This window comes from Euprymna scolopes, chromosome 19 (assembly GCF_053919585.1).
Source record: "Euprymna scolopes isolate OS-2025 chromosome 19, ASM5391958v1, whole genome shotgun sequence".
Taxonomy (NCBI): domain Eukaryota; kingdom Metazoa; phylum Mollusca; class Cephalopoda; order Sepiida; family Sepiolidae; genus Euprymna; species Euprymna scolopes.
This window is the reverse complement of record NC_136500.1, coordinates 116166809-116185571: the sequence shown is the minus strand read 5'-3', so window position 1 is coordinate 116185571 and position 18763 is coordinate 116166809. Positions and strand designations below refer to the sequence as shown.

Genomic DNA, 18763 nt, shown 5'->3' with positions numbered 1-18763 from the left:
TGAGAAATAAGGAAATTGTAAACTTTCTTGATTATTAAAAAAAAAAAAAAAAAAAATTGTCCGTAGAGCTTTGGAAATGATTGCACCAATGCGTGAATGCTGAGAAATAAGGAAATTGTAAACTTTCTTGATTATTAAAAAAAAAAAAAAAAGAAGCTGTATCGGCTTCTCGGATAAAATAAAGTGGAAGATATGGCTATCAAACATCGTGTGAACATAACTGATCGAATTTTGGAAGTAGCCCTACTGGATACTTTGATAGAAAAAAAAAAAAATTCCAGGGAGTACTAACACAGAGCAATGACAGCAGCACTACCGGATGGACATGCACACTTTTTCATCTATACCATCTGTCTCTCTTTTTTTCTTGCAATTCCTTTGAAAAGGTGCCAAAAAATTTTGCCTCGCATACTCAAGAGAATGTTGATGAAGCGGCCGACATAAGTCGTTAACATGCGTCACATTCTCACCTGTAACATACAAAAGAACGATTTAAATTTTTCCATTCGTTATTATTCGGATTACTGTTCTCATCTTGAGTGTTATTTTCGCAATGTTTCGGTTGATGTAACCTCCGACCTTCTTTAGGAGAATCTTTCCGTTAGGACGATACAAAAAGTATAATGCAAGGATAGTAACTCTTTACTTCTTTGAGCAAAGTTGCCTCCCTTTGTCCTAAACTTTAAATTCTCGCAACTTCAACGACCGGAAGTACAGTGTGGAGTGAAAACAGTGATTTTCAAAATGGAGAAATGAGCATCGTTCCCGTTTGTTCCAGTTATCATACTTGGACTTCTAACCTTTCATCTATTATGTTTGAATTGTTGTTACACGTGTGTGTGTGTCTTCATAATAAACGGTTAAAAAAAACAAAGAACTACAGCATAACGTAACAGTATTGCCGGTGCAAAGGGGCGACGACAAATCAATAATTCAGTTAAAAGGTTAGGGTTAAAAAGGCTGGACACCATGCGGTAAGATATTTTATGTTATATTGATCCTAACGCATTCCACGATATAACACGTTCTGTTGAATTCGAGAATCTGTATGAAATTTCAAACATGACCCTTTATTTAATCCATGTGGGTAGCATGCTCTCGTTCTGTCAGCCATGACTGGGTAGAAGTCTTAAGTAATTCGCAATTGTATTTTGAGTGTTGCCTGCATTGAACCTTCAACCTCTAGAAGAGTGTAACTTTACAACTGGATCTTACCAAGTATTTTATCCACTACGCAACTTGAAGAAGCTGAAATATTGTGAAAAAAAAACAAAACACGCAATATGAGAACAGTAATCCGAAGAATTCAAATAATATGAATAATCAATCTGGATCCAAAAAATTCAAAAACGTAAATTCTTTGAATCAACCTGAACAACAAAATAATCAACCTGAACAACAACAAAAAAAAAACTCAATTTCTTATAACGGATAATTCTAAATTTATTAAATGATTAATAATAATAGTGGCAGTCTCTCCAAATAATACTTTTTTTTTCACTTTTGTTTGCATAATTTTGTTGTTTTTTTTTTTTTATTATATATTAGATTTTTGTTTGTTTTTTTTTAAATTAAAAATTTTCTTTTTGTCCATGTAAATATTCTGTGCTCCAAATCAACACAACCAAAATCCCTGATTGGAATGTTTTTTTCCGGTTGTCACACCCGCATACTCAGGAGCAAGGTACGTACAAATTCTAAAGTTGAACTGTTTTCGTCTTGATCCTGTGGCAGTTTGGTGAGAAGTGACCACTGTAAAATGAAATAAAAAAACATCTTTATCAAACGGAGCTCAAGAATAAAAACATTTTAGGGGGAGAAGCGGGGATTTAAAAAAAAAAAATATATATATATATATATATATATATGCATCAAGTGTGCTTGAACGCCAAATCGCAACACAATATAGGAAAATAAACAAATATTTTACTTGTTTGAAATTTATGATTTAAATATATTTTGGAGTCAAACTCCATCCTCAGTATTTTTTCTCTTCTTTCTTGCCATGTTGTAAAGTTATAGAAAGAAAAGTCTGTTTGTAAAGAGCCGCGTGTTGTATCTCAGCGGTTGTATTTAGAAATGTTGGAACCGTGCGTTGGTTACGTGAGATTAATGTCAAGGGTGTGAGTTCCATTATAGAAATGTTGATTTAATTTGACTAAAATAAAATACGCATCAAGTGCGCTTGAAAGCCAAATTACAACGTAATATTAGGAAAATAAACAAATGTTTTACTTGTTTGAAATTTATAATTTAAATGTATTTCAGTGTCAAACTTTTATTTTTTAATTTTATTTTTATTCAAATTAAATCAACGCTTCTGTAATGGAACTTCCACCCTTGACGTTAAAAATTTTAATGTTGTCATGCAAACATTGCAACACTGCACATGCGATTCTTATCATGGTGTTAGATTTTGTGCGTGCTATTGACTATCGATAGGCGTTAGATTTTGTGCATGACCACGGTAATGCATCTGATTAGTTAGAAAGAAAAGGCTTTTATCTAAATGACTGCATAATAATATAGTGTGTTATTGATTTTGATTAAAACTTTGATTATTGCAGTTGATATTTCTTGGCACAAACCATAGACTTTGTATTTTATAAAATAGAGAACAAAATTTACCAATCAAGAAATCCAACGAACAATGCCTACACAGGTCGCACACCAAAATCAAACCCCTATCCATTACAGACAGGACATGAACACAATGAAGACGACAGACTTAACGATGATGATCACTATATCGGATCTGGTGAATCTAGTCTTGTATTTCAAGTAACAATGCCCCCCCCCTCCACAATCTTTCACAAAAAACACCCGTCTAGCTGAAACCACTGTAAAAAATTTTCCCCACTCTTTATCTGTGCCTAAATCAAAACGTAGATTCCATGAACAAAGCTTCTTTCTTAGAAATGCACGCCTGTGGAACTCTCTTCTGTTTGCCTGTTTCCCACCTGACTACAACTTGGATGTCTTCAAGTCCAACATAAACAAATTCCTGGTAAACCGCCCCCTTAAGTAAGGCACCTTTATCAAATCTCCAATACTAACGATTACTACGATACTATCCCATTGATTACTGTACACGCAATAACCCTTATCCCCAAGTGGCTTCCAGGCCTTGATAAGTGGTGACTTCCATGTAAAAAAAAAAAACAACAACAATCTTCTGGATCATATGTTGCAAATAATCTCAAAAGCTGCAGTGTGTGTGTGTGGGGGGGGGCGTTGCATACAAGCTCAGCACTAAAATAAGCACAACCCGATGGTTCACCATTTTTACAGCAATAAATTTGGTATTCTAAGACAAAATTGGTTTTAATGAAATCTTGCTATCATTCTTACAAGTTTTCTATTAAAACCATTTCATAAAATAACCATTCATTCATATATTTGCTTGTACCCTTTGGGTTATAGTTAATAATATTATTATAATCTCTACAATATTCTTGAGCATAGCCTAAATTCTTGGAAGCAAACTAATGCAATGATTGCTCGAGATTAGTTGACTTATGTTTTACAGTGAAGCACTTGGGAGTAATTTTTTTTTAAGTTCCAAGTATATATATATATATATATGTGTGTGTGTGTGTAAATTAATGTTAAAATTTTGTTTCAACAAATCCAACTTTTTTTATATACTGAGTCACAACTTATCTTCTATATATATAAAAGCAAAAATGTGTGTATGTATGTATGTCTCGCAAAAACTTTCGACAGAGGCGACGGATTTTCACAAGATTGGTATCATTTTGAAGCCCGACATCTTAGACGACAAATATCGAAAAATTGGCCAAAAACATTAATTCCTTCACCCTAAACTGGGCCCTTTTCTACAAGGAGGGTGCTGAAAAAAATTGTTGCTTCATTTTCTCTGCTCCTGCTACTACGACAATGATGTCATGTTTGACCGAGAAAACATTGACATTAGTTTAAACCACCTGCAAGTGTTTTTAAAGGTTTAATTTTATCCGTTCTCAATTGTATGTCTCTTTGGCGTAGGGGTAACGTGTCAGGTTTTTTTTCTGCCTTAGCCTCGATGCTTCGGGTTCGAGCCTAGCTTCTTACCTAAACTTTTTTTCCTCTTTTACACCTTTTTTTTTTCTTTTTGCTTTGTTCTGGTTTTTCCAATTTTTTTTAACATGTTTTTTTTTTTTTTTTTAATAATATTAAAACAGGGTTACCCTCTCCTACATACACACATCCAAACAGCCGGGCAACGCCGGGTACCCCCGCTAGTCTATTATATAAATCTCACCTGTTTATTTAAATGTATGTATGTATGTATGTCTGCCTAAAACTTTTGACAGACGCAAAAAATTTTTACGAGATCGGTAACGTTTTGAAGCTCGACCCTTTGGACGACAAATATAAAAAAACTGGCTAAAAAACATTAATTCTTTCAACCTCAACCAGGCAGTTTTGTACAAGGAGGGGGGCGCTTTTTTCGCCAATATTTCCGAAAGTCATCCCCTCTTTTCGATTGACTAGCCTTAATTTAAACCTTCGGCACTTCCAGATTGGTGATGGACGCAACGGCAAAGACGTCACATTTTTTTTTTTTTTACATTCTTTTCCTCCTTCTAGGTATGGGTTCAAGCCTACTACTTTTTTTTTTTTTTTTTACTCAACACACACCTCCAAACACCCGGGCAACGCCAGGCACCCAGGCTAGTCAAGACTAAAAAACACACTCAAGGATAAGGTTAGTGAGATGAGTTGTCAATTGAATGCTGAATATTCTGGCAGGACTGACAATGAATAGAATGAACAAGATTTCTTTAGGATGGTTTATGGTATTTGTTGATGCATTGTTTAAAAGGAGGAATAAAAATAAACTCAATCAAATCTTGATTGCTCGATAGAACATGAATTCTTTTTCTTCTATATTTTTCTTTGGAAAATTGCCAAAACATTTTGTGCAACTCTGAATATTATTTCACATGAACCTGGTGTAAACTAACGTTTCTGAATTTTTGAGATGAGGATTGGTTATTCGTATTATTTGGATTCGTCGGACTACTGTTCTCATCTTGAGTGTCATTTTTCACGTTTCGTTCGATGCAACCTCTGACTTTCTTCAGGTGTATCTTGTCAAACTCAAGAATATTTCTGCTGAATTCAGGAATTTGGACAGAATTTCGAGTGGAACCCTTTATTTATTTCACGGGGGTAGCATGCTCTTGTTCCATCAGCCATGACTGGATAGAGGTCCTAAGTAATTCACAATTGTATTTTTCAGTCGCCCACACTGAGGACTGAACCTTCAACCTTCAGGAGAATATCACTTTTTACAATTGATTTTTCCAAGCCGTAGCATATAAAGAGATTGAAAAATCGGGTAAAGTTGACCATATCTGGAGGGAAAAAGAAAACCATCTACCATTATGGGACAATATAAAAATTATAGAGAAGAATGGTGGAGAGTAAGACGACTCAAAGAAGCAGCACATATGCTGGGAGATAACCAATTATTAAGTAGACCTAGTATAGAATTTAATACAATATGGGAACCGTTAATTATAAATAGATAATATATACAAGTAATAAGTAAAAATAATATATATATATTGTTTTAACAAAGACATCAAGGAATGGCTTGATAGCAATAAATTTTATTGCTATCAATCCATTCTTTGATGTCTTTGTTTTTATTAAAACAATATATGAATGCTCAATTATGAAATATGATAATTTTGTAGCTTACAATTTAAGTCATCTCTTTTTGGCTTAAAATTTATTGGTATATGAACAATTACTGAATTTTCAATTATATAAACCTAGTAAAATTCGGAATACTATAAATAAGAATATAAACTAATTAGTAACAAATAGTGATATTTACAACTAGAAATAAAAATAGGTTTAAGGTTCCTAAAATTTGTATTAGAATTGTTCACAAGGATTCATGGTGCAGTGGTTAGAGTACTTGGAAAAATCAATTGTAAAAAGTGATAATTTCCTGAAGGTTGATGGTTCAATCTTCAGTGTGGGCGACCAAAAAATACAATTGTGAATGATCTCTATACAGTCTTGGCTGAAGGAACGAGAGCATGTTACCCTCGTGAAATAAATAAATTCCATCTAAATTTTCGAGTTTGACAGAAACATTCCCCGAGTTCAACAAGATACACCTGGAGATTATACATTGTCCTTTTTTAAAGCTAAATTTTATGAATTTAGCTTTTTTTTGTTTTTTATTTGGCCTTTTTCAAAGTGTAACGTACAGATTAAGTAAGGAAGGAACGAGCAGAATATTATGTGGATTTTCTTATAATTCAAACCATTTTTTTTGTGATTTCCATGTTCCTTAAAAAGTTAATTGTTGTGAATATAAATGAATTAAACATGGTTGAGGACAACCTGAAGTCTAATTTTTTCTTTTGCTACTACCTAGAGATGTAGGGAAGGATGCTACTAGTATCCCTGAATTGCTCCACTCACTCTTGATTCTCACCTTACTATGCTGAGTGGTTAATAAAGAAACCATCAAGTATATCCTTTTTTTTTTTTTAATCTTTGACTGAGGCTTGAACCTAGTTTTCCCTGCTCAAAATAAGAACTGTTATAAAAGTCATTAAAAGAATTTCTGTATTACATGTACCATGTAACGCAATGTTTTTTTTTTTTTGCAATAATTACGAGCAAATCAAATGATTATATACTTATTGTCAATAATAACTTTTTTATTTTCAGTCATAAAACATTTCATACAAAGTAATATATTCTATACGTTTAATAAAAACTTATTTTTTACATTAATTAAAAGATAAAGCATTTCTGATGAGTAGGGCTATGACAACAGCATATTCTTTTTCTCATTTCGATTCTCAGGTATATATCCATTGATATCTTATATGTTTTTATGTAGAGTGATGTTCTCGGTTGATTGTGTCTGTGTCGAATATATACTCGAGAGTCAAAACAATGAAAAAAATATGCTACTTATGAGTATGTATAATACAAAAATCATCAAATTTGAACTTACCTTCACTTTATCAAGGTAAGTGACTGTCTGTTGCCAGATATTTGCAAAACGGACAACATCCGGAGAGCCTTTGTAGAAATCAACCAAATTTTTCTTAAAAAAAAAGAAAAAAAATTTTTTTTTTTTTAATTGAATAGAAACTAAAATCTTTTAGGTAAAAAAAAAAAGATTAAAAACTCCTTTAGACATTGCTAGCAGTGAAATGGCATTTTAAGGGTACCGTCACACTCACTTTTCTGGTGTGTGTGTGTGTGTGTGTGTGTAATATGATTTACAGTTAAAGAAAATTATGTTTTGCTACTTAAGTGAAAATTAAATTTTATTCTTGTTCAAATTGATTTCAAAATCAAATTTTAGCTTGCCATGTTGACTCCCTTAACATTAAATGAAAAATAAATTGCATTCTACATCAACAATTTTGATTTAGGCAGAGAGATGGTAAACTTAGCTTTGATCATATTATACAAAGTCACGTTTTTATAAAATAGAAAAGATTAATTTCATTTTTGTCTTGTATTGATTGTTTCCCATTTTAGGAGATTGGTGTGGATTGTTCAAATTGAAAACCATTTTAGGATTTTAATATTTGTGTTAGGAGGAAACTGATTATATTCTTCCTATGAGATGACGCATCTAGGGCATTTGTTAGATGTGTGCAAGTTATTGTGAGGTTCTGATTTCAATCCTGAACAAAGGCAGAATGTCAAAAGAATGGAATGCTAACAGTGTGTGATTAAATGTCCTAGAAATTGGTACAAACCTGTTTTTATGCAGCCTGCAGTGTCTACTACAGATAAAAAAGAATGAAGAAAAGAAAAAAAAATGGCTGCTGCTTCTCTTTATATGTTTGCAATGTTGTCGCCTCATATGCAAATGAGATGCTTCCGGTTTAAATAAAAAAAAACTGATTTTTTAGAGAATCATGTGATTTTGATTTAGACGTTGAAGTAGCAAGTTTTTGAACGTATCCCAGAAATTGTTAGTTGGAAATGCAACATAGTTAATAATACATTAGGGTAAGTGTGGAATAGTTAACACTTGATTATTTAACCATAGTGAAAGACCAGAGATAAAAATCCCATACCTTCCAAGTTTATACGAACATGTCTTTTTTAATTAAACATGCATTTAAGCGAATTGCACACACATCCATGCATACAACTTTTAAACAACGCATCGATCACCGCCCTTGCGGTAACCTTCGCTTTACCCAACAGGTGGCGCTCTCCATTTCCTCTTCCGTTTTCTCTTCATTCTCTTCCCACTTGAGACATGGAGCTGACAACACGCGTTTTCCTTCGACTCAAACTTCCAATGTGAGTAGCACCTGAATCACATCCACGTCTCGACAGGGCGTTAGCTTCTTGCACACACAAGGAACTTCCAACGTATACTACGAACTCTCATATTATACATGCATTCACACACTTCAAGAAACATTCCGACTTTCATACATGTGCGTGTCGTGAGCTCATACTTCCAACAACAAGTAATTTCATACATAATTTATACATTCACATACACGCGTGTACACGAAACATGATGTATAAATTCACATACACGCGTGTACACAAAACATGTTTTATACATTCACATACACACGTGTACACAAAACATGATGTATAAATTCACATACACACGTGTACACAAAACATGATTTATACATTCACATACACACGTGTACACAAAACGTTCTCTTAATGTTTTCACCCTCTATAGTTAAATAAAACATCTTGTATGTATACACGTAACTCGACTCTTATGGTATCCTTCTTAAATGTACTTGTAAAATATACTTTTCGTTGTTGATTGTTGTTATTACGATATCCTGGCAATGACGACCTCCAACCATCCAGCTTATGGAACACGCAGCCTATTCCAGTAACCGGTTTATACACAACGCCTACAAAGAGGGGATCCAGCTATACAACCGGTAACTAATCTGCACAATGAGTCCCCCACAAGTTCAACACATAATGTTAGAAGAAACATGATGATCCAGAACAAACTTGTGCTTAAATGGTAAATAAGGTTTTTGTATGTGTGCGAATCATGAAAGAATAAAAATTCTTTTGATAACAAGAACTTATTTTTATGATGCGTCCATTTAATTTGTGTATGTATTGATGATTACTTTAAACTTTAAACTGTGTCAAAGCAAACCGAAGTGTGACGAACATACGGATAGGATGCATTTAAAAATAGAAAGCAAGAAAATCATGGGATGGCTTTTTGCTCAACATATCTGAGAGTACGTCTCTCAAGCTCCTTGGCCTAACGTTCACAGGAAACATGTCGGAACAATTACATCGAGGGCATTGCCAGGGCCGCTGCAAGGAAGGTGGGCTCTCTCTACCGTGCTAGAAAACTTCTAACACCCGAAAGTATCCTGTACCTCTATAAGGCCACTATTCGCCCATGTATGGAGTATTGCTGTCACATTTGGGCCGGTGCATCGGCTACTAGTCTCTCGCTCCTTGACAGGGTTCAAAAGAGAGTCGCAAATCTGATAGGCCCTAAACTGGCATCTAAACTTCAGCCTCTGTCCCATCGTCGAAACGTTGCATCCCTCTGCCTGTTCTACAAGTATTATAATGGTGAATGCTCTGAAGAACTGCAAGCACTTGTGCCCCCACGACGTGAACACCCTCGACAGACCCAACAAGCTGCAAAATCCCACCCCCACACTGTAGAGATCCCTAGATGTAAAAGATCTTTCTACTCCAGTAGTTTCTTCCCCAGAACTGCTAGACTTTGGAATTCCATTCCAGGTCACTGCTTCCCCAACTGTACTGACATGCATAAGTTCAAGTGCAACGTGAACCAACATCTCGCTGCCCTAATCCCTACATAGTACCCCAGTAGATGTTTCCCTTGATAGTAGCCCCCTACACCAAAGTGGCAATGTGCCTTGTTTGGGGTGAAAATGTAATAAAAAAAAAAAAAAATTAAAAAATTAGTCCTCGCGCAAAAGCGCAGGACACAAAATGTTTTAAATAATAATAGAATAACAAAGTCTTTCGCTAGTGAGGACTACTATTGAGCGTAACCAGTTATACACTCCTTTTGAAATTTTCATCTCTATTTTTCTCGTTATCTACTGAATATTTGTTAATGAAACCTATATGAAATATGTTCCTTATTAAATTTTAAAGATTTTCTATTCTGAAAGAAATTTAAAAAAAATTAATCTAAAAAAGTTATTTTAAAGTTTTTGTTAAAAAAAATTCAGATTTTCTCATTATTCAGACATATATGACAAAGAGGTAGTTGCAAAAAAGTGTTGTGGTGTGAGGAGAATTACAAACTGAAACAGAGAGAATATTCAGACATGTAATAATACAAAGAGGGGGTTGCAAAAATGAGTTGTGGTGTGAGGAGAAATACAATCTGAAATAGAGAGTAGGAGAGTTTTTATAAATACATGCAAAACCACATTAATTTTTTTTAAATCCAAATTAATAAATTAAATAAAATGTAATCTTAAAAAGATACGATACAAGTTAGAAAAGCATTTCATCCAAGGCATGAAAATTGTTAAACAAAATGTTTTTACTATAGGCTTTAAAAATAAAGGTACAAGATTCAATTTGAAATTTATTTATCTTCAAAGTGTACTTTTATACATTTTACAAAGTAAGGTATTGCATTTTTATACTTTACAAAGCTATAGTTCACCCGTGTATGAAGTATTGTTGCAGTATCTGCACTGGTGCATTCATCACTGGTCTCTCACTTTTAGACAGGGTCCACAAAAGAGTCCTGAATCTATGAGGTCCCGCACTATCAACCAAATTCCAACTTCTGTCCCATCACTGCAATGTTGAATCCCTGTGCCTATTTTACAAATACTTTAGTTGAATGTGCTCTGATGAACTTGTGCCCCCCCCTTGACGTACATACTTCCACTTAACCCAATAAGCAGCAAAATCCCACCCCTTCACTGTTGAGGTCCCCAGATGTTGGAAAGCTTTTTATTCTAATAGTTTATTCCTTGCTAGACTTTGGAATTCCCTCCTTCTCACCCCCCCCCGACTGTACTAACCTGCAGAAGTTTAAATGTTGTATGAACAGACATACAACTGCTCAACTTCTCACAATCTCCTGTTAGGCACGATCCCAAATAGTATCTCCTTTTTGTAACTTTGTCCGGGAACCAATGTGATGTAGCCTCAGTTGCAAAGTAGACAAAGAATAGGAAAGAACTTCAACTCGTTTTCTTTTTTTGTACGATGACATTTTTTTCCCTCATTGTTATGTCTGTGATGTCACCCACGTCTCGAACATGATCTTGAATGTGATCCACAACTCTAATATGATCGTCTTCTCGAACATGCTCTCTTTTCTTTTTATAGTCTTCTTTATACAAACTCATATTCAGCCTTTTTAGATTCCATAACACTTCTATATGTACAAAAAATGTGGATGTTCATTCGTCGGAACATTCTAAATGGATGATGGATGATATGCGCTGAATTGTGAAGTAAGGATTGCACAATCTCTAAACACTCCTGAATCATCACTGATTTATTCCAGTCGCAAGGAAAAGTCCAGGACGACTGAAAACAATGCTGAGATAAGCAGAGAGCACATACAGCACCTAGTGTTCCCAAATGGTCACTCATTTTAGTACTGACCCGGTTTCACAATGCTTAACTTGGGTGATCTACTGGTAACTGATGTGTCAACGCAATTATGCTGTATTAAACAATTTATACAGTCCTTGCAACGGTCATGTTTTTGTCAAAATCCCTGTCAATAAAATTGTTATGACACACGGACATTGGGGGGGGGGGTTATTTAACGTTGTAAACTACTGTGTGTACTTATTTGCACTCATTGCTATTTACTTATAGTTGTGTGCATGTGTTGAGGTTCATTTCTTTTCTAAGAGTATCTATAATATAAAGAGCAAACATCTGTATCTATTCCTCCATAAAGCTTGAAAAAAATAACAAACAAACCACTGCAAAGTGTCACCTCAGCAAAATAATATCTAAAATTCAGATGGTAAAGAAAAAAAAAAGATTCATGATTTGGGGGTTAAATGACCATCTATATCACTCAATTATTAAGTTAACACGATTTTTAATGTTTATACGATTAAGGGAAGTAATCTATGTTTTTTTGCAGTTATTTTCTTTATGCAGACTAGAGTTATGTGTGTGTGTCGAGAGGGAGGAGGAGGAGGAGGGGAGGAAGAAAATAGGGGAAGGGATAGAAGTTATGTTACACTTTTGCCCTGGGCAATGTTAGTTAACCCTGCTAGTTAGTTTATAAAAGGAAAGATAAGAAATCTTACCATTTCTGTGAGCAGTTCTTCTGTCAAAGATGGATTTTGGTAGATGGAAAACTGAACCTCCATTGGAATGCCATAATCTGAGGGTTGCTGTCCAATGAAAAAGAAACAAAACTTGTACTTTTGCTAAAATACATTGCTTGTAAATTTAACTAATGATGACTAATAATGACACATTATATCGGGTTTGACGTTTGTTTCTTCTAATATATAAAATAAATTGGTCAGATTTTAGAATTCAAATCGAAATAGCATTTGAAATTTGATTCACTTTAGCAACCCCCCCCCCACACACACACACACTCTTTCCAACAATTTATAATGGCAAAATGTCTTTTGCTTCAGTTTGTATGAAAAAAAAAATATATTATTATGGCTAGGAATATTATTAAGATGGCAACATTTTAAATAATTTTTCAACTAATGTAAGAGAAATAACTCGTGTTAACCTTCAATAATGTATCTTTCTAATATGAACATCTTTTTTTTGCATCTTCGCTAATACATTAATTCTCTTCTTTACAGTAATAGCATTTTTGTAACTACTTTCAATCTACATTTTAGTGGAACGATAAAAACTAAACTTATTTCTTTTCCTGTATAACACAAAAATGCGCAACAAAAAAATACTAAAATGAAATTGATGTCACCTGAGCAACGCTGAATAGCTACAGCTAGTAATATTATATAGTTCAATTTGAAAAGGTGTGGGTGGGGTCTTTTGATCCCTTTCTAAAGACTGATATATTTTTTTTTTACCGGGAGCTTAAAACTACCAACAACCAAACAGCCATACACCTTGTTTCCTCTTATTTCTCAAGTGGTTATGGAAACAATCAACTGTTTACTTTACATATGGGGTTCTAGCGAACTTCCCCCCCTCTACTTCATCAATCATCCAAGATAAACAATTGCACTTAGAGAACTATCCCTAAACTTCAGTAATGCATGACGACTAAGAAGTATGCAATGATGGCAGGTCAAACCTTTTAGCAATCATTTAAACTTTTCGGTTATAGTCAGCTAACGTAGTTCCTAATTTCCAGTGTAGTTCTACCAAAAGCGGTGACAAAGCAAATCGGTTCCTTCACTTTTATTGTTCTTCACTATTTCTATTGTAAAATGATTTATTGAAATAAAATATAAGAAAAAGGCATTAAAAAATATACAATAGAAATTCACAAAATTTTACAGATAAAAATAACACAATTATTACCACTTTTAATAACAAAATTAAAATAATAAAAGTTTTTATTTTATTTGACATTTTATTAGAAATATGTTTATGAAATTATAAAAATGAGTTATTTTGGAGGGAGAATTTTAAAAATAAGTTTTTTTTATTTGAATTTATATAATAAATATATGTTTATGAATGTAAAAAATAAAATTATTGAAATCAAAATAATAAATTATCAAAATTAAAATAAAATTTCAAACATGATAAAAAAAAAACGTATCCAATTCATAAGATTTCCAAAATAGTTGGTTTTGATTCTCCACCTCACAGGAATTCTTGCAGATGACTTTCAAAGTTTGCATTAAAAGTTTTAAACATTATTTCAATAATTCTTAAAGAAGAAAAAAAAAAAGAAAAAAAGAAAAAAAAAAAAAGAAAAAGAAAACTGAGCACAAAAAATGTTTTTAATAATTAAAAAAAAAAAAAAAACTAATTTCAATAATAATTTATATAAATTATTCTTAAAATAAAATCCAAAAAAAACTTTTCAATGATTATTAAATAAGAAAAAGAAAGATTGGAAAAACGTAATTAAAAAAGAGTACATGCACAGGTGAGAAAAAGAAGCAAAGGAACTGATTCGCCCTGTCACCACTTCCGGTAGCAGACACACTGGAAATTAAAAAGTATGTTAGCTAACTATTATCAATAAATAAGAGTGTTAATATCTGAGTTACTAAAGTAATTGGACAATTCAGAGCAAGCTTTCCAACGCTAATCAAGTTTCCTTTTCTTATTCGATATCTCATTGAATTATGGCATGAAAATACACTATTCAACTTTGTGACTCAAACATTCTAACATATAAAATGTTTTTGTTGGATTTTCAAAGTCAGACCCAAATAGCATTTAAACTGACAAATCAAACTTTGTTTTTGACTATCCGTTTTCAATTAAAGTACTTTGCTACAGTATGTTTTAAAATGTCCAGCCTGGTTGATTGATAATATGAAACATTTTTAAATAATCACCTAAAAATCAACAAAGGAAGAATTCATTTTTTTTAATAAAGAATATAATCAGAGTTGCCAACCGTGCAAATAAATTTTTTTCTTTTTCTGTATAAGTTTAAATATGTGCAAAAAATTTTCTTTCAATAAAATGACTATGCTGCATTCCATCCAGATTATATATATATAATATATAACTTAATTGGAAATTTTTGCTAATATTTTAATATTAATGCACACTGTTGGAATTATTGACATACACTTGACTTGAATTTAAAACAGTGAAAATGTTTCATAAAAAAACAATACAAGGCAAATAAAGCTCTTAGGCAAAATGCAAACTTTATAGGACAATACCCAAAGCTATAAACCAATCAAATTCTTGCACTTACATCCATTGGGGGAGGCATTACCCAAAATGCTTGAAATGTGGACTCCTTCTTTTTGGATGTTTTATCATAAGGGGCTGTGAAAAAAAAAAAAAAACACAGAAAAGAAACAAAAATTAATATGGCATTTGATTAAATCCTTTTTGTTTTAAAAATAAACAAAAAAGTAAAACAAATTCTTTCAATAGACATTGAACAGAAAATCTAATCAACTTCAGAAAGGTGCAAAATTTTATTTTTTAGCAAAAAGCATTTTTCAAACTGAACCTTAGCTCAGAAAAAAAATGCTTTTTTTTTCTGAGTTCAGTTTGAAATTTTTCTTACTTAAATGTAAAACATTTTTGAATTTTTCTTATTTAAATGTAAAATTTTTTTTGCATTTTTTTTATTTAAACGTAAAATATTAAAAAAAAATATCTTATTTAAATGTAAAATTTTTTGAATTTTTCTTATTTGAATGTAAAATTTTTTTGAATTTTTCTTATTTAAATGTAAAATTTTTTTGAATTTTTCATATTTAAATGTAAAATTTTTTTGAATTTTTCTTATTTAAATGTAAAATTTTGAGTTTTTCTTATATTTAAATGTAAAATTTTTTTGAATTTTTCTTATTTAAATGTAAAAAAATAACATTTACTCCACTAATGCTTCCAAAAGTAATACCTCCTATTCTTTTATTCTGCCCAAATGGATTCACGATGATTAAAAATTGTTATGATGAATGAACTTATGCATTCATGACCTGAAAGTTTCACCTCTGTTGCAGGTATTGATGGTGTGAGACTTCAAGAAAACAACCCCAATCATGGACATGTGTCAGAAGCAGAGATGCGCCATTGAATTTTTTTCATACAGAAAAAATTGAACTAATAAACCTATAAAAATTAAACCAAATTATCTTGCCCTCTGCTCACTTTCTTGAAACTCATAGCAAATAGATTCACATTCCCAAACCTCTCACAAAGAATTCTCTGTCTCTGGGCTCAGTAAAAAATATCTCTTTCAATGAGTGCACATATATTTCTATTTTCATCTTCAAGTTATAAATAAAATAAACTTTCAATTATATAGATGTTCAGTGTGAATGCAGATCTGTGTGCCCCCTTTGAGAATAAGAGTTATTTCCCTTAGGTGATTTTTCTTTTTAGGTGTTTATTCAGGAATGTCTCCATATTACCAAACTGATGGACTGGATTAAATATGTTTTCAAAATAAAGTGTAGTAAAGTACATTAGTTTACAGCAAATAACATGCTACAAATTAGATTGGCTCATTCAAATCAAAATTTGATTTGTCAGCTTAAATGCTGTCATGGTCCAACTTTTAAAATCCATCTGAAATAATTTCATATATTAGACTAGTGTTACATAATTGCTGTGGCCGGTTGTTAAAAATGCCTTTGTCCAGTCTATATAATGTTAACATGTACTTTTGTCACTGGCACTGACAGCAAAGTAAAAATCACAACACAGCTGATCCACAAAAATATATTTTTTTAACTCCGACAATTAGCATTTCTGTTGCAAATTGTTATTCTTATTTTGGTGTTTAGTGAAAGGTACAGGGGTGTGTGGGTTGGCTGATGGTGAAGAAGTGACGACACGTGCTGCAGCCTACTCTCTCTGACTGACCTTTTGTGTCTGTGTGACGATTTTATTTATAATCACCTTCTTTCAATCTCTAATATTTCCTTTGTCCATTGTCTCAACCACTGACTGAAATCTCAACCATTTCTGGATTATACATTTCATTAGACAATAGGTGGAACGACCAAGTTCTCTCTGATTCTTTCCCCTCTGATCTTGAACATATGGTACAAGGGGGAAAAAGTGGCTGGTTACTTTTAATACATCTAAAACCAAGCTTCTATCTTTACATCATGAACATTCTGATCTCCATCTGGCATCAATTGAAATGAATGGCTCTCGTCTTGGGGAGGCTCTATGTTTTGACAAGCTTTACTCCTGATCTAAAATGGAACACGTACATCAAATCTGTTGCCAAGGTTGCTGGAAAAACGATGGGATCCTTTTATTGATCCAGTAGATATCTACCTGCTGATGCAATTCTCTACCTATATAAGAGCCAGGGAGGTTCAAGGATGGAGTATTGCTGTCACATCTAGGTAGGAGCTGCTGGGAATACCTTATTCTGCCTTGACAGAGTTCAGAATAGATTTTGTAGTAGGGGGTGCCTTTTTCGCTTCCCTACAGCCTCTTTCTCATAGAAGAGACGTTGCGAGTCTGTTTTATTGTTATTTTCATGGCAAGTGCTTGTCTGAGCACCAATCTATGGTCCCCCCTCGCCAAACATTCACGAGAAACACTCGTTTGGCTGAAAACACTATCAATAATTTCCCCCACTCTTTATCTGTGTCTAAACCTAAATGTAGATTCCATGAACAAAGCTTCTTTCTTAGAACTGCACACCTGTGGAACTCTCTTCCAATTACCTGCTTTCCATCTGACTACAATATGCCCATCTTCAAGTTCAATGTAAACAAGTTCTTGATGAGCTGTTCCTCTTAAGTAATCCAAACTTCAAACGATCACTATGATATTGTCCTTTTGACCACTGTACACTCTGAGCCTTGATAACTGGTGATTCTTTTGTAAAAAAATACTGAATTCTTAACATTCAAATCCATGTGCAACCGATTGAATGTTTTTCTTCACGGCGTTGCCTGCCAATATCTAACACTAGATAGAAAACTATAATAAAATTGAAACATTTTTTCTTTAATTAATCACACAATTTCCACTCGTTAAAATTCCGAAAGCATATAAAGATATTAAAAATTTAGCATTTTTTAAACAAGTGACTAAAGAATTGAGGCGACTTGTGTTTTTTTTAATTGATTATTAGTAAACAAGTGACTAAAGAATTGAGGCGACTTGTGTTTTTTTAAATTGATTATTAGTAAACAAGTGACTAAAGAATTGAGGCGACTTGTGTTTTTTTTAATTGATTATTAGTAAACAAGTGACTAAAGAATTGAGGCGACTTGTGTTTTTTTTAATTGATTATTAGTAAACAAGTGACTAAAGAATTGAGGCGACTTGTGTTTTTTTTAATTGATTATTAGTAAACAAGTGACTAAAGAATTGAGGCGACTTGTGTTTTTTTTAATTGATTATTAGTAAACAAGTGACTAAAGAATTGAGGCGACTTGTGTTTTTTTAATTGATTATTAGTAAACAAGTGACTAAAGAATTGAGGCGACTTGTGTTTTTTTTAATTGATTATTAGTAAACAAGTGACTAAAGAATTGAGGCGACTTGTGTTTTTTTTAATTGATTATTAGTAAACAAGTGACTAAAGAATTGAGGCGACTTGTGTTTTTACTGACCAATGATAAATCCCAGGCATGGATGGTATGTTGATCCTATCCCCTTCATTTTCAGCTGGTAGGTCATCTGACAGTCGATGTCACGGATAGTGGGGCTGGCTGAACGGTGCGGGTGACTGTGATACCACCCAACCAAGGATAACCCGGATTTATTCATTCGATGTCGAATCTGAAGGAATAACAAAGAACAAAATTTATAAATCAGAAAAAAATGTCACATGGATATGTGTGCAGATATTTGCATTAATTATTTAATATGCAAGTTTAAAATCATCCTCTATCCCAAGGCACACATTACTAAGAGTTTAAAATAATAAAAATAAAATTTTAACAAGTTCTAAGACCATGTATCATCTGCTCGACAATGATTGCCAACCCCAACATTGTGTGCCGTGGGTTTTTTTTTTTTTCATCTTTTTGTTTTAACTGTGTCGTCGTCTCCCATGTATTGGCATCTGCTGAGGGGGTGAACTGGCTCACAAGTAACTTAAAAAAATAAAATTAAACAAAAAAAACTCTGATACTTTTAAAAATTTTTACTT

At 32.9% G+C, this 18763-nt stretch overlaps 1 protein-coding gene across 4 annotated transcripts in view; it reads right to left on the bottom strand.

Moving 5' to 3' along the window:
• Window positions 1–1418: 1418 nt before the first annotated feature.
• Window positions 1419–18763, bottom strand: part of LOC145239890 (uncharacterized) — a 576000-nt gene continuing 558655 nt past the window's right edge. For all 4 annotated transcript variants that reach the window (XM_080103506.1, XM_080103507.1, XM_080103508.1 and 1 more), the window contains exons 11-15: window positions 18222–18390; window positions 14876–14949; window positions 12297–12383; window positions 6995–7087; window positions 1419–1752 (exon numbers count right to left, since the gene is read on the bottom strand). In XM_080103506.1, coding sequence (XP_079959632.1) covers window positions 1660–1752; window positions 6995–7087; window positions 12297–12383; window positions 14876–14949; window positions 18222–18390 — 516 coding nt within the window. In that variant the 3' untranslated portion in view covers window positions 1419–1659. The remainder of the gene's footprint in view (window positions 1753–6994; window positions 7088–12296; window positions 12384–14875; window positions 14950–18221; window positions 18391–18763) is intronic.